This window comes from Athene cunicularia, assembly GCF_003259725.1.
Source record: "Athene cunicularia isolate RWA chromosome 3 unlocalized genomic scaffold, athCun1 chr3_part1, whole genome shotgun sequence".
Taxonomy (NCBI): domain Eukaryota; kingdom Metazoa; phylum Chordata; class Aves; order Strigiformes; family Strigidae; genus Athene; species Athene cunicularia.
The window spans coordinates 4,655,899-4,673,335 of NW_020799097.1; the positions used below are offsets into that span (position 1 = coordinate 4,655,899).

Below are 17,437 nucleotides of genomic sequence, written 5' to 3' on the forward strand. Positions count from 1 at the left end.
GTCTGTGTCCTATTATTTACTAATACCAATATAACTTCTCTGTAGTAAGGTGATTGTATTAAAAAGGGAGAAATCTTGAATGAAGCATACATACTACCCTGGCTCAGGCAGTGCACGACAGTTGTTATGAGTGTTAGGGTCTACAGAATTGTCTGTGGTCAAATAATATTGGGAAATCATCATGCAGCACTGAGTTTTCCGTATTCATATCAGACGGCCGTCTCAGAGAGCAGCTGCACAAACATGACTGTACCAGAGGTGCAGAAAAGCCTCTGTTTTTTGCGTATCTGGTAAAGTTGTGCAAAACTCAGCAGTTTTCAGGCTCACTGCAGCTCCTTTGAAGATTTCCTGTTTTATGCTTTGTATGAATTTCGAGTTTGCACTTTGAGCAAACCCAGCAATTCTGATCCCTTCGTGGGGACTATCCTGTACTTCAGGTTGGACACATGTTTACAGATCTTGATGAATTGGGACTCAGTGGAAAAACTTCAGAGAGAAGTGTGAGCTTGAAGATTTAAAACAGACGAAATGGAAACACCACTGTTTCAGGCTGACCTGTGTCGGTCTGTGAACCCTAATCTTAATTATTAACATTAAGCAAGTAACATCATGAGCAAATGGAGCACATAACTACACATCAGCTGTAGGGTAATTTTTTTCCTGAAGAAAACTCCTTTTTACCCCAAGGTAGTGGAGTCTGGATTCTGCTGTAGTTATCAGATACTATAACTCTTAAAAAAGTCTTTCATTATCTTAGAATTTATTCTAATAGGAGAGATTTGTGCTATTCCTCCGAATTTTTCTGGTCACAAAAAAAATCTCTTTGACTTTCTGACATCATATGGCATAAGCCTGCCTATCTATCTATCTATCTATCTATCTATCTATCTATCTATCTATCTATCTCTATCTATCTATCTCTATCTATCTATCTATCTATCTATCTATCTATCTATCTATCTATCTATCTAATCTATCTATCAAATACCAACCTTCCATCTTGTGATTTCTTTGCTGCATTGGTTATGGTTTACAAGGCAGAATTTCTGAACCTCTTGTTATATTAAATCTGTATGAAACTAAGACATTTTCCACGATGAAAAATCAGCTCATATTGGATAATCGTTGAAAAACATGTTATATCTATGCTAAAAATGTTCAAAAAACCTTGTCAGAGATACCAGTGAAAGCCTATGGTTTGTCGTTGCCAAACGTAATATTTTGGCTCCATCTACATCTAGAGATTTATACCGCATAGAGACAGAGAATTTATTGTGAGAAAGCCCACAGTTCTGAAATACAGATAGAAATGAAGATTACATTTTCACTATTGAAAAAGCATGTTATAAAATTCGTGATGACTATATGGAGCAATTCCTTCAGATTTATGTCTCCTCTGCAAGACCTATTTGTAGAGCACCAACAGCTCTTGGTCATTTTGGTCATAAATAACATTAATTTAATGCGTATAGTCAGTACCAGGCACTTATTAAGACAGTGCAATTTTAGAGTCTGACTATTGTAGATGTCATCAGAGAGTTTGATAATGACTTTGGTATGAAGGTCAGATCCATCTCCGGCCTACAGTTGCAAAGCTCTTTATTGATAGGTATAGATACACGATAATTGTGTTCAATTCACTGTAATAAATAAGGACAACCTGCTCTTTTGGAAATCTGATTTTAGGTGGGACCTGTGGTCAGTGATGTGGAGACACTGCACTTTGAATATTTAAATTCTTAATGTTAGGCATGCGTTTTATCTTAGACAGATGTTTTCAACATGTTTTCCTGAAATAATTCCCAACCAGTGTATAATGACAAGAAGCTATTTGTGCTTCTGACCACTAGAAGGCTGTGCTATGCCTCAGACAGCAGTGAGCGTGTAGCTCCTGGGTTACAGGACTTTCCCTGTGTGTTGGGGTACCAAGAATTTCTTCCTCTTTTCTCATCCCCAACTGATGAGGTGTAAACTTTCTGTGACAGAGGTTTTTTCAATCTGAGGCTCATCCCTCAGAGAAAGACAGAGAAAGCAAGTGATGGGTCAGAAGCAGTCTGTGTTGAAAACTTGACTCAGAAAGTAGTTAATGCTCCTGGAAAACATGATGAATTACATTCTGACATCTTCTCTGAGATGGACTAAAGTGCCTTCTGTGATACTTAATCTCAAGAAAGAGTAGTGGTAGGAGGGGTTCAGATGACCTAGCTGCGAAGGCTGCAGATTTAGGGGATGGGAATAACGATTTCTTTGCCTACACTGGATTTACAATGAAAGTGTCTAGTGTGTAGTGGTTGGGTAAACTCCCATTCAGCTGGAGATCTAGATCAGACTGTTCAGTCAATGGAGTTTAGAGAGAAATTCACGTACACTAATGTAGGTGTCGATGTTAGGCCTGCTTAACTGTATTGCAGATTTCACAGGCTATACAGACGAGACCCCTGGAGACTACAGCAGAAGATAGAACCTGGCTGAAATAGGGGCACCCACATGTAGATGAGCAGAGTTAGAAGTCTGGGTCAGAAGCTCAGTCTGACCTCAACTTCTCTACAACAGATGGAAAATGAATGTGGTCTCAGCTCAGCTTCTGGGTCTGGCACTACTCATCGTTCCCCAAGCACAATCAGAGAAGGGTGGCTGATTTAATCCCAGGGAAGCGTGTGTGTAGGATCAAGACCTATGGTTTTCTAGGTGCCCATCTTCAGTCCAACACTTATTGCCTACAGCAGCCATGAAAAAAGTATTGAATGATCCAGGAGCTGCCTACAGAAGCTTTGTACTCCAACTTACTGAAGTGCAGCAGAGAAAGAAGGATGGGAACTAGTTGACAGTTTTGTAACTGAAACCTTCAGCATTTTATCCTGGCTTCTAATCCTTTTTTTTTTTTTTTTTTTTTTTTTTTTTTTTTTTTTTTTTTTTTTTTTTTTTTAACCACAGGAATCCTTGGGGATTAGCTACCTTGTATCACATTTACTTTGTGTGCATGTAATGGGGAATTATCTATTTTTCCACAAGCCTAGGTAGCCCCTTAAAATCCCTCTATGAGTATCCTGTATAAATATGTCTCCCTTGGTGTGCAAGTGCAGTTAGGTATTTTGGAGTTAGTCTGTACAAGGTAAAGTATACATAGATGTGAATGGTATGTGTACGTGTGTGTACATCACTGCATGAGAACAGAAGTGGGGCTGTCTAGGTGTGTTCACATATGCATAGCATGCACACAGATATGTGTAAGGATAAAGAGGAATCTGTGCATCTGTGAGCCAGGCATTATCTTTGCCTCTCCTCATCCCTCAACAGATAGAGAGAAGAAGTGGGATGGGGGGTATTTTGGATTCCATTCAAAGTCTGAGGGACTAAACATTAGTCTGAGGGAGTAAACATATCACACTAGCTGGCTGCTGGGTGCCTCATGCTCTATCAGAATCTTAATATCTAAAAGATCTCGGGACACATAAGTTGTCTGTCCAGCCAATGAATGAAGAACGGCTCATCTGGCTGTGCTAAAGAATATGCAACATCATTCTAAGGCTTGACAGGCCTAAGAAACCTATTTGGTGTTACAGTCTATAAACTGCTTTCTGGAACAGTTCTTTACATGTTGATTTTTTCAGGTATCAGTTAACGGCTAGGAAAAAAAAAAAATCTGCAGCCTCAGCTAGTCATGTAGCCCCCTCTGTGGTCTGAGCAAAGACAGGAGCACCTCTAGGATGTTTCATCACATTTATCTTTGATAAATATCTTAGATGACCCCACTATTTCAAAGTGGTCCTCTGGAAGTTCCCATCTCACTCTGGACTATATCTAGCAGATAGCCTAAAGCAAAAACTTGAAATTGCACAGCAACTCCTGGGCTAATAAATCTTTCTGATCCCAAGCCGTCTATACACTTTTATCCATAACTTGGATAAAATTCTGATGAAGTTTGGACTTGACATGCATGTACCATGGGCCCTCGTCTTCATAACAGCTTCTTAGGATGTCTACACCAGTAAAATATTGCTAGGGCATAGGCCCAGAAACTGAGTCTAAATATATTAGCCATCTCTGGCTTTTTAGTCTGAGCCTGCTTACATTCTCCCAGTCTTCAGCATGTTCAGGAATTAGTGCAGCAAGACTGTTCCAGCAGGTAATGTACTTTACAGCCAGTCTGCTGCAAAGAGTTAACAGTATGGTTATGGTAAGGTGATGTCAGACGGTCTCAGTAGCACAGAGGAACTATTTAGTTAATTGGTAAGGATGCAGCCTGACTGTTCTTCCTTTTATTGTAACTTTGATTCATCTACATTGTCATTTTGGCTCTGAACTTGAGTTTCTACATTTCTGGACAATCCACTTTGTTGGCTGGCTTGTGATTTGGCTTACATCTAGAGTAAGAAAACTTTCTGGACAGATGGGGAGATTTGGCCAGTAGATGTAAAAAATTACTTAGTCTAAGTCAGACTGTGGTCCTGGAAGCAGGGTGAATGCAGCTAGCCTGAACTACAATGCTGGGCAAACATGCACTTTTAATAGGCACAGATGACAGAGGGATTATGGACATTACAGTCTTCTAGGTAAGGGAACAAATACCATTATAACACCATAGGTAGTCTTTACCAAAAATGTTAATTTCTGTTAATTGTTCCTCTTTCAAAATCATACCTGAAATGTGTTAAATGTCTCTGGATGTCGAGGTCTAATATTGGAGTCGGCCTGGAGGATCCGAGGGGTGATCTGTCTTGACTTAGAAGGTCTTGGAATTCTTTACATATTTGTCTAAAAGGAAAGTGGAAATCTTTAAATGAGACATGTGTAATCCCTTCCATAAAGATGATTCTCATAACACTGTCACTTTATCCTGAGTGATCTCCTTCATAACGGAAATATTTGGCAGAGGCATTGTTAAATTAAAATCAAACTAATCCCCCTCTTGCTTCCCTGTCCCAAGTTCCCAGAGCCAGCAACATACAGAATCTCTTGAATGGGAATAATTCCCCTCTGGAACCATATTAACACTGACATTTTAAAATGTGATTTCTCCACTGAATTGGACTCAGTTTGGCAGTGTTAAGTCTGGCTTAGCTCACCTACATTAGAAGCAAGAGTTATGATTAAATAAAATTGTGAACCAGCATTAGAACACGCCTGGGAACTTTGTGTGAATACACCACTACTTGTGCATTTGCTTGCGTGCACTGGTTTATCTGTAAGTAGAAGTCCTGGCCATTGTGGCCTTGCCTTCTTGACCCTCAACTCTTAAGACAGTTGAAACGAGAGGAGTTTTTAAGGAAAATGCTAGTTTTGCTCTCCTACTTTCCATCTGTATCCATATTCTGCTTCCTTATAGAGTCTAGAGCAGAACTGGTAGATCTTCAACTGAGACCTCTCCCACAGGTCTGCCCAGAGTGAGAATTCATTCCAGCAGCTGTATTTAAATTTCCTCTTGAAACATTAATTAAGTTGTTTTATATTTCTACCATGTATCAGGCAGCTTAAAGTAGATATCTACAGCAGCCCAGAGGACTTCCATCCAAAGAGTCTCTTTCTCTCTGGTGACTGTAGGAGGAGCTCAGTGACTCACTCAGCTGTCAGTGCCTACACAACAGACAGGCAAGTGAGACAAATCCCATCATCTCTACTTTTTCTTGATGATGGTTTCTTGGGCCACACACACTTTCTGTAGGTAAGACCTGGGACCCAGTTCAGCACCTTGCAAAGGGAACTCAGGCTCTATCTTGCCCAGTCTTCCACCTGCGTAATAGCACTTCTTTGGAAAGGGTGAATGGTCCTGCTGTCTTCCCTCTCCATCTCACGCCTTCCCTGAGGCTTCTCATCACCTTGGGGTTAAAAATATCCCCTGGGATTCCTCTATGTAGGACCTAACTAAGAGAGACCTGAAAATAAGGCCTTCCCATTCTTGTGATATTGTTGTATTGGACCAATTTGCAAATTAATCTATGAATATTCTACAAATGTCTTTTTTAAAAAATGAAACCAAATCAGATCCATTTATTGCATGTCCTCTCAAGAGTACTATCTGGACCATGGATGGAGACACCACTGACTTTCAATTGGTTTATGATACAGTTAATTACACAAGGAGAGGTGTCTGGATCTGTCTCTCAGGACTTCTCCAATTCACTGTTTTGGAAATACAGGCACTTAATGTGGGGTCAGAAGGGCTTGATGCCCACTAGACTATCAGGGTGCTCTGTTGGGTTGCCTGATACTAGCCTGACACTCAGTAGCATTGACTTAATACTAGTCAGAGTGACTACATGTAACCTAGTAAACAGTGCCACCTAGTAAAGTGTACAGTGCCAGGGGCCATACTCATACCCTCATGAAAATAGTTATGCTCTAGCTTCTTGAACAGGGTGGCTTCCTGAGAACAGACCCTAGTGTGAGCTATCCCCCAAAACATGCCCAGAAGACATTTGAGAGTGTTCAAGGACCCATTCTAACATTTTAATAATATGAACAATGGCAATCTGATGACTGAGTGTGTGCATGGTTTAGTTTGTTAGCATAGACGTAATCACTATGACTGGGGCCAGTTTCTAACACTAAAGAGCATCTCTGTGGTCCCTAATTTCTCTTGGAAGACTCGTTGCATATCTGGTCCTAGATAAAGTTCAAGTTCTTCATTATCACCTTGTAAATCTTGCCCTTTGGGACAGGAGCATAATGGAAAACAAGTGAGTAAACTCAGTTTCTTGGTCTTTAGAAGCTCCTCCACTGCTGACTTACAAACAAGGAAACTATACTAACCTGGTTTTACCCTTCATTATATCACTGTTCTGCATGTTGTGGACATAGACTTTGGATATCACAGCTCTCTCTTGACTAAGAGGAGAGGCGATGCAGAAAACTACTTCCTGCTGTGCTTCTGGCCTTCATCCAAGCCTGATTTCTGTAATGCTTGTCATCTGTATGGACCTAGACACTGACTGCTTGAAAAGACAGCATCGTCTTAGCCTTTCAGGCAAAGAGAGGTATTCAGCAGAAATGTATGTAAATGCAGCATACAGTTTTAATGAATCAGGTCCTTAGAGGAAAAACAGTCTCTTTCAACAACTGAAAACAGTCAGTCATTTTGGCTTCTAAACAATCTACTATCCCCAGTCGGCCCTGTCAGCATTGCTCTTCTCTCCTTCCTCCAACCTCTACTTTCTACCTGTTGAAAAAGTTAATCTTAAAAGTTCTTACATTTTGACAAAGGAAAGTGTCAGAACCAAGTGTGCAATTAAGTTCCCTTCTATCTTCACATGTCAAAAGTCTTTACTGAATGTTGGCAGATTGAAAGAAAAGAAAAAACTTTTTTATTATACATGAAAACCTGTAAAAGACAGTAACCTACTTTTTTCAAGGAGATTTCTAGGCAAAGTGGTGTCTCAGAGCCTCCACTACCAATAAAACATAACCTGGGGTAGTGACAGGGAGAGATGCTGACAGTTATTTGCTGAGTTGGACTGTGGCTTTGAAAAAGCAAAGATGGTTAAGCTATCTCAAGGGTCACAGATGAATAAAAAAAGTCCTGGTCACTTCTGCAAGGGAGGCACTTAATGATTTTTGATAGAGGGTCAAATGTTCTGGTATATGATCAGAAAAAGGTAAAAAAATTCTGCACTGGATCAGAACAAGAACCCATTTAGTCCATGATCTTATCCCCAGCAGTGGCCAAAGCAAATGCCTTGTGATGAGTACAAGAGTGGGGCAAATGTGTGCCCACGAGTCGGATATATTCCAAGTGTGGCAGAGTTGCCAGGCACCCAAAGACTAAATATCAGAGGTGCTCAGCAGTGCCTGTACGTCTGGCCTCAGAGACACTTTATGGAAAACGAACAAATTGAGCACATAGTGTCATGGCCCAGATGTTGATTATTTTGTACTGGCTCTGAACAACCCCATAATAAAATTGTTATTCACATTATTCTGTTGTTGTCCTTGTAAATGTGTGTGCAGCTGTGTCCCCCCCCCTCTCATGTGGAAGGCCTTGTGCTGCGATACTCTGTGATGTTTCCTGTAGAACAGGGTGCTTCTCCATCAAGTGGAATTATTGATGTGGCCTTCAGCAGTTCTGCATCTGTCCTAGCCGCAACCTGATGTGTTCTGTCCCCTGTTATAAAGCCATTCAGGGTCTCCCACACCTCTTCAAGGAGAACTGACCCATGATTAAAGACCTACTAAAACCAAGTCCCAGCATTTTTTTTCTTCTTTTTTTTTTTATTTCTATGTGGAGTGCATAGTAAAGAGTCTAGGGTTAACAGCCCAGTGTCAGCATCCTTTGGCCAGAGCGATGATAATTCAGGGGGTTTTTTTGAAGCATCTTACTCTGGAGTGCCCAGACAATCATCTCCTCAGTCAAAGGAGGTGAGTGCAGAGAAAGAGTATCATAGGAGACCGGCTTCTCTCACTGTTTACTGCTTTCTTATCTTTTCAGCTCTTAACCAAAGCTTGCTTCACTCCCACCCTGCCCTTGCTGTCACTTGTGTTCAGCACTGTATACTGCTACACAGCCCGATCATCTCTTCTTCCCATGATAATTGCCAGGTAAGACTCTAATTCTTTATTATCTAGACAATCAAATTGTTAGAACAGGCCATGGCACGATCTCATTGCATCAACTACTACTGTCTTAGGCAGATCCTGAGTTAGCAAACATGACAAACCATTTCCAAGAGGTAATTTTCAAAGGTCATGTAGTTTAACACAATGAATAGGGTTTATTCCACGATAGAAAATAGTCCTGATTTCATTCACTATATTGCTATCAATATAGCCTCAGACCAGGTAAGGCTAAGCAGGGCAGTGACAATAGCGTTACCTTAAGCTCAGAGACCACTATGTATTAGAAGAGGGCTATTGGTATCTAAATAACCAGTCTTTAACCTTCACTAGCCCATGGCCCACAGTTCTGTGTATGACATCTGAACTGCTTCCATTCAGGGTGAGTGACTTGCTGGATTACGAGGTATAGATGCCCTTGATAACACTGGCAGCTCCTACCGGACATTGGAGACTTCTGCATTGTAGACATTAAGGGCTCTGTTTAGTCACCCTCGCATAGGTATGTAGTACATAAGACATCCATGATAACCGGCAGATACCACACAGTAACAAAGAGACCTGTGTGCTTCTGGAGCAGCAGCTGGTAACCAAGCTGGATAACTCTGTTCATGTCAAATGGCAGTAGGTGCCTATGTCTGGGCAACTGAATCAAGCCACTGAACTTGGATGTCTGAAACCAGAATGGAATTTCACCCATATGTTAGGAATGTGGAAATAATTTTTTCCCCTTTATTTTCCCTCAAGACCCCACATGCGTAAGATCTCATCAGTTCTGTCAAAGACACATTTCTATGGGCTTCTGTCCCAGGGTGGGTGGTGGCAACACGCAGGCAACGGCACTCCAGTTCTTTCCATAGGCTTGACTGATTTTACCATCCTGGAGTTTCAGTGTTGGTTTTGGTGGAAGCATAACAAGCCACCACTTTTTTTTCTGGTGTCATAGCTTCATAACTCACAAGTGCAAGAGGCAGGGCAGTTGTGAGATTATTGAAATTACAAACCTAGAGCTTATATATGCCTAGTGAATAATTGAAACTACTGAAAAATTACTAGAGTACCTACTATCAGACAGATGGAAGCATGGCTGGGGAACACCATGCTGATATTACAGTGCCATGGGCTTGTGTCTCCTGTAGCACCTGGGCAGGACTGGTCCGTGAATCACTGTTTTCCTTCCAGGCAGGAGAGGGCAGTAGTAGCACGCATATTGACCCATCTGTCCCTCTTACAAGCACTGATTGCGCTAGGATATGACCTATCTTTGTATTATTGACAGATCTCTCTGATCAATTTGCTGGTGCTTTTAACTGATGGAAGAGAGAAAAAAATAATTTTGTTCCTTACAAGAGCAAGATAACAGCCAACAAGCCCAAAGTTCGTGGGGGTTAGGAGTAATACATGCCCACAACTCCCCATCTCAGTAGTAAAGTGAGCAAGTAAGTGGTGAGAAAGGGTAGTGAGACTCTTGTGTGTCACTCAGTGGGACAGCCTTTGGAGGTAGGATATTACTCACAGATTATTACAACTGATTGTAAAATGACCTCTCACTAGCGCCAGAAAAGAAGGGGGAAGATTTGTATCATTATGATTGAGTAACATTTTATAGATGGAGCAAATCGTCCAGCTGGGGCAACTTGCAGTCTTAACTCATTTAGGTTGTGCTGCCCAGCAGTACAATCAGCTCTTACACAGTTGGGGGCAGATGGTTAATAGCAATGGGGAGACACAACTTGCAGAGGGAAGTTGCCAGCTGGTGTATTCTTATGTCTCTGAAACCCCTTGGGCCCTTAAAACAAGTGTGGATATAGGTAAAAATAAGATCATGTTCCACTCACATTATTCCTTTTAATCTACAAGGGACTTAAGAGAATGATGTGTGAGGTCTCTTATCATCTTCACAACCAGCAAATGCCCCCTGAGCCACAGGGTGCTCTGCTTATCACCCCAGGGAAGGACCACGGGCTATATTCATGGGATTCACAAGCCTGAGATGTTTCAGTGCATGTCACCTCTGGGTCACCTTCAGGGCAAAGAGCTCCGGATACAAGAGGGACACTAAGGCCAGGGATCCTGTTCCCCAAAACCAGACAAAGCAGAAGGACACTGGGATACAAATAACAATTGTGTTGCTGGTCAGCCTTCTCTCCTACTACAGGGTGGTTCCTCTCTGTTGGATATACCCCACCCTGGGTGGTTTCCAAACATTTCCAGCACTGGCACAGTGGTCTGAGACCTTGGGGTTTTGGCCTCAGCTTCCCTGCAGCCTCATTGTGTATCACTGCAGCGAGTGCAGGAAGAGTATGAATATGTTCAAGGCTACCCCATGCAGGCATGCCACACATACAGTGTAGGTCTGTGTTGTTCCATGCAGACTATTTATTCCTGTTTCCCGAGGCTCAGGAAGGCTAATTCCTCCCTCATCAAGGCTAATTAACCTAGATGAAGTGTTACCCTAACATGATGTTACTGCTCCAGGGAGGTGAGTGGTTGTTTAGAGCAAAGTCAGGTGTCTCTGTGTGTCTTTAATGGCTTTAGCAAAGCTCTCCTGCTGGTGTACATTGTTCCAGTGCCTTTGACTTCAGGGGAACTCTTGCAATTTCCATCCAGAGAGGATCTATCCCTCTGCAAACCAGCTCTCTCTCAGCAGACTGACAATAATTATCCCACAGTAACCAGTACTTCAGTAGAAGCTTAGATCTCCTGTTAACATGTAAATGGGAGACAAAGCCAGTCTTTGTCCTATAGATCTTACCATGTAATAATGTCCCCTCCTCTCATCTAAACCAAAGCATCTGAGAAGTGTGACTCCTTAACTGCAGACAGCGAGAGCATAGCCACTAAAACCTCACTGCAGTAAATAAGGTTCCTCTCACAGCATCTCTAAAGAGGATTACTCTCACTTGCTGTCAGTGAGTACTGTTGTGATAGCAGTCACCGCAATCCCAGTTCCATACTCCCACTCCTCCCTCCCCCAGCCCCCAGATCCAAAATGGAGAAGTGACAGACAGATTTCTTTTTTAGCTCCCCTCCCTTCTTACTTTGTCGCCAGGATCATCTTTTTCCTTGCTGTCTGCTCTTTCTGTTCCATGTGCTGTCTGGCAATGTGCTCTCCTACCGCCTTGGCAGGGAACTCTGTTTCACAGGTGTAGCCGAAATCTCTGGCCAAATGTAATGCTTCCCCTGTGGGCAAACAAAATGGGTCAGTCAGTTTTTGGTGTTATTATTATTATTATTATTATTATTATTATTATGCTTACATAATTTCTTCCACTCAAAAAAAAACCCCAAAACCCCAAAAAACCACCAACCAACCAACAAATAGAAAAACAACCAACCTACAAAACCAAATCACTTTTGTAGACATTCATTACCAATCTTAGTTACAGATTTCAGCCCATTTGGCCTGTTCATGCTTAGTCATCAGATGGTGCCAGCCAGGAGATAGGGAGGTTATTGCTTTCATGAGAAAATACTAGTCAAGACACTTGGGTTTACCTCCCTCCTCTGCCACCAGTAAGCACAGGGCAGCTGCTCACGTTTTGTAAGTCCAGTTCGTCACTGATATTTAAAGCATGGAAATTAGTGGAGGGTCAGAGTACATCAGTCTGAAGAGCTGAGATTCAGCCTTTGGTGTTCACTTCTCTATCTCTAAAGGAAGAATAGCCTTCTACCCCAGGAGATAACTGTGATGATAACATACATTTCAGCATCTTTGCTCAGGGGTTAAGCCAGCAAGCGCAGTACAAGTGCCCCACACTAAAGATGAGCAGAATCCGAAGTAAAGCACAAGAAACAATCCTGTTTCCAAAAAGATTGCCATCAAAATTGACCAGACAAAACAAAAAAGGATGACAATGAAGAACATAATTATTGCCTTTGTAGGTGGGGAAATCAAAGGGAGTGTGTGACTTGACTAGGCTTTGTGAGAAGTCTGTGACAGAGGCAGGCACTGGGCACCTCCCTACCTCACTGCAGAGGCTGAACACCATAACCCAAAGCCATGCTGGGTGCCAAATGCCTCTGGAAGAACCTTCCACTCTGTGCTAGCTTAGAGAATCCAGAATTTTATTTTAGGGTTTACTGAACACTCTATTCTGTATGCTGTGACTCTGACAACCTTGGTGTGGGATTTATCTGATCAAAACCAGATGGCCAGAGTGTGAACATCTGTGCCTAAGTTAGTCTTTCCCTGGTGAAACATAGGCACTTCCAAATGACACTTGCTCTCATCTCGTCGTAGAAGGTAGAAATACGTCAGGTACCAGAAATGTATGTTGAAGCACATCTGCATGAGTGACTGAGAGATGTGCTCCAAAATAGATTTGGGGTTAGGTTGTTGTGGGGGTTTTTATTTTATTTCTCTTTTTCTGAGTTGTGTGTTTGATTGCCGTCATGAGAGGCAGCATTGGACCCTGGCTCTTTGGAGACCAGGCTGATGCTCCAGGTGAACAGGTAGGAGGGATGCAGGACCTGTAACACTCCCCTTTGAGAACATGTGAAGTGGAATCCCTCTGATTAGATGTCAATATTGACATCTGACCTAATACTTTCAAGGCCTCGGAAACAAGCTGGCACTTGAAGCATGTATCATCCCATGCTAAAGTAGGAGAAAAAAGGAGATCAGAGGAATTATAGAAAAGTCCAGGTTAGAAGGGAACTCAGATCACCTTCGGTTGAAAGCATGGCCTTAGATTAAGTTAATCATGGACTTTTCAAGCTCAGTCTCAAATATTTCCAACCATGGAGATTTCATAGCTTTTCTGAGCAACCTAATCAAATGTTTAATTATTAATTTAATTAAATTGTTAATCACCCAGAAGTCCCTCTTGACTGCAGTGAGATGTGAGAGAGGACATGGTAGAGATGAGGAGATGAATCCCATCCCCAGCAAGACTGGATCTGCTCTGCACAGACCTGAACAAGCCAAGGAAGGTGAGAACTTCCATGGAAGGAGCAGCCCTGTGCCGGGGGCAGCAGGAGGTATAAGGAAGCATGTGAACTGACCTCTATTCCAGACCTCACACTCCACCTTTTCAGAATTTATTATCTCTTCTATCACTGGAGTTCTTACCAGAAAAAATACCTTTTGTTCCCACAAGCAAATACTTTGTTGTGTGTTTATCTGACCTAACTAGATTCAGGTACTAGTAAAATACATGCACTACTCCCAGGGAGTTTGAACTGAACGCTGATGTACTCTATGAATGCACATTAGAACTATGCAGGGGGTAGGTGTTCTAAATTACAACATCACATTACAAATAAAAATACAAATCTGGACATGAGAACACTCTGCAGTGTTGTCTCATATCTCATTGCTGAGCAAAGATGTCATTTTGAGCCTGAACAGCATGATGATTCCATATTTAGAAGTGGATTCTATACGTATTATTTGTTGTTAATCCCAGTGGATAGAGGTGCCTTCTATTACTGTTCAGTAAGAAATGTTTGCTTGGTGGGGGAAAGTAGTTTGTACAAAATGTCATAAAAGATGTTCTTTCTTTTTCTACATCATCATTTGGACAAACATTTATTTCAGGAGATAATGTGGAAATGTTGGAAACGTGGGTGAACTGACCTCTTTTCTTTTACCTTAGATTTGCCTTCTTCTGCCCAGTTATTATTTAAATCAGTGAGGAATCACACTAAAAGCAGAAACCGCCCCTAAAATCCCTGGCTTTTACGGCCAGTTGCCTTGTTTCAATCTAAAATAAAATTTTCCCGTTTGCAATATCTCCACCTCTTTCCTCCTGCAGAGACAAAGAATGGGTGCTGGGAATCGCTGACTCTTTCCCTTTAAATCCAGCACATGGCTTTGCAGCTATAGGCAGCGCTGCCTTTCCTATATAATTTGACAATTGACCAGAGAGCTTTGCATGATGGAAAAGGACAGTTGTTGAAGCTGAATTGTCAGAGACAGCTCTGGAAAGCCTCAGTGGAGAGACCAGCCGTGTACCTTGACAGGTTTTTGTGGGCAGGTGCAAGGAGCAGCGTGAGTGTCTCCTGGGTCTAGCAAGAGTGAGAGATGCTCCTATGCAGAGTGAAGGCAGAAGCTGCGTCCCAGGGGAGGGACTCTCGGCATCTAAACCTCCCACTCTCTCCTCGGCTTTGCCTCCTCCGGATGCTCTACCCAGCAGAAACGCTACCCAGGGGGAGGAGGGACAGGCGGGAGGTGGAAGGAAAGTTTTTTTCTATTTATAGGGTGAGAAGGGAGGAGGAACAAGTGGAAGGATATTTAAACAAAGGCTGGTGGGGGAGAAGTGTGACAGTTGATAGCAGGGTGAAAAAAGTAACCGCTGACCTATTTTTCTCAAGAATTTTGTTCCCCAAATGATGAATGCCATCAATTTGTGTCTAGAAAATTTAGTGCCTCAATTAGGTTTGACAGGAAAACAAATTCCAGCTTTTTTGTAAGTGTTTTTTCTGTTTTGTTTTGGGTTTTGTTTTTGTAAAAAAACCCGATGGTTTTAAAATTACTCATGCATTGCTTTTACCTGCATCTGCAATGACATTTGTCCTATGTCTCTGTCTTATAAGTAACCTGACCAAACAGAAGGGTCTTCTCACATACTTTCTTACTCCTACTGGGGAGGCTTTTGACTCCTTTGAGCCAGCACTAAGGTTTAGCTTTGGCAATGCTAGTATTTAATGAGAGAACCTTTATTGTATTAGCTAAAATGTAGTAATTTCCCTTTTAGAGCTGAAAATTGACCTTTCCCTTCATCTACTCTAGGCACTAGAGGGCATCCCTCACCTACAGGTTGCACAAAGGTTTGTCCCATACTGCTGTGGAGAAGACTTGCAGTGCTCGAGTTCATTCTCCCAGTCTGTCTTTCCACCCATTCTGCTAATTTATGTGGATGACAACGTAAAGAACAGAACTGATCTGTCAAGCAGTTCCTACTTTGATCCTCAGAAGTCTCTACCAAAGACACTAAAGATGCAACCCAACCAAAACAAGAATAAGAATAAACACCCAGCTGCCATGCTGAACCCCAGAAGAAATAAATTTGCAGAAAACAAGAGGCCACAGAATCATTTTCATAAAGTCTGGATCTTCACATGACCACCACAGCCTAGAAATTCATTGCAGTTCCTCTGTTGACCTTACTACTTTGGGGAGCAGTACTCCACAAAACTCAATGACTTTAGTCTGTGTTAGAGGAAGAAAAGTCGTAGTCATGCCAAAGACTTTTGAGATGGCTTTAGCCAATATACCTAATCACCATACAACTAATTTTGCCTTTTCTTACCTCAAACAGATATTGAAGAGGTTGGGCACATTCCTACCTTACGGAGATGTTAAAGGCCTCGATACATGGAAGACTGTGAGGACCTTTAGTAATAATAAATTTGGAACTATCTAAAATAATCAAGAGTGTCACAGTCCTGGGTACTTATAAGAAGTCCACACAGTGTATCTGATATTTAGGGATTTAATAAGACTAACAAATTATGATGTAAATTTGTGTATTGATATCACACAGAAAAAGGCAGTGTCGTTTTCTTCACGTCCTCTAAAACCTGGAAGAAGCCTGTGTCTTTCCGTTTCTGTCTCCTCCAGCAGCAGGAGCCACTGAGGGATGGGTTTTCTTGCAGAAACCATGCTACAAGTTAGTACCTCTTGGAAGTAATATCCTCATGTACAAAGGGAGGACAGCTTATACCACACTGAATTCAATGAGCACCACCAAGTTTGACTGAGGACTGGTTACCTAGACAGAAAATGAGCTACATTTTGTTTTTTTTGTTGGAATGTTAGTGCACTCAGTGGTGCCTTTCCTAAAAACTCCAGTTGACAAAATTAATGATTGCCGTGTCTAGACAAACAGGTCTCTGTCAGTGAGCTCAGTCTCCTCTACATATCTTTAGGACTCACGGTAAGCAAGAATAAAAGCAATGCCATAGGCTTGATAATAGGTTTGCTATTGGCTTTGAGTAAAGACAGGGAGGCAAGTACAGCTCCATCCCAAAATAAAAAAGGAATCTAATTCTGATTTACAATAAAAGTACTTTGCTGTCAATCCCAGGCCAGCAGCTGAAAGAGGGTTCCCTCTCAATCTCTTCTAATGATGAGTAGCTGGACACATAGTTCTGTTTATTCTTCCCTGCTAGGATCCAAGATGCATGAAGGACTGTGAGGGTAGGAACAGCCCTTATTCTTCTAAACTGGGAAAGAAAAATCCCTTTTCTAAGACTATAACACCATTACTGGTTTCTCTTTATTGCCATCAGGTGTGATAGGGACACACTTGTGTTTCAGAGCAGCCTCACTGTAGTTCTGTGTGCTCAGTGCCCTCTGAGAACCTTGGACCCTCCTCTTGGATGGTGAAAAACATCCACTGTTGTGGATTCAGCACTATTTCTCCATCCTTTGTGATATTAAAAACCTGTCTAGACGAGGTCTTGAGCATCCTCTTCTAATTGACCCTGCTTTAAGCAGGAGGGTTGGACTAGAAGACCACCAGAGGTCCCTTCCAGCTTCGACCTTTCTGTAATTCTGTGATTCTGAAGTAATATGCACTGAGATCTCAGCCTATGTGCCTAGATCTGCATGGACCTTTCAGGTTATGATCCTAGAAGGTGCTGACCTTTAGGACGAGCTGAGTGCTCTCAACATTAAGGAGGAGGGACCTGAAATCCCCAGAGCTGCTACTCACAACCAGACAACAAACTGAGTACTTAGTGGAGTCACCCAGCACAGAAGCGATTCAGGTAGAGTTTCTTCCCTTTGCCTGAGGGGTTTGAACCTGCCTCTCCCGGCTGAAAGTCTGGAGAGCCCAGCAGTCTTTGGTGAATGATATTTAAACAACAACTAAAGGCCAAGAAAGTATCTCCTGGGCCTGTCTAGAGTTTATCTGAAAACAGATTTCATTCATTTGGGGGG

General features: G+C 42.1%; 1 protein-coding gene across 2 annotated transcripts in view; it reads right to left on the reverse strand.

Annotated features, from left to right (window-relative positions):
• Nucleotides 1-17,437, reverse strand: part of TFAP2D (transcription factor AP-2 delta) — a 48,756-nt gene that overhangs the window by 12,853 nt on the left and 18,466 nt on the right. For both annotated transcript variants that reach the window (XM_026846193.1, XM_026846192.1), the window contains 2 exons: nucleotides 11,589-11,730; nucleotides 4,642-4,755 (listed from right to left, as the gene is read on the reverse strand). In XM_026846193.1, coding sequence (XP_026701994.1) covers nucleotides 4,642-4,755; nucleotides 11,589-11,730 — 256 coding nt within the window. The remainder of the gene's footprint in view (nucleotides 1-4,641; nucleotides 4,756-11,588; nucleotides 11,731-17,437) is intronic.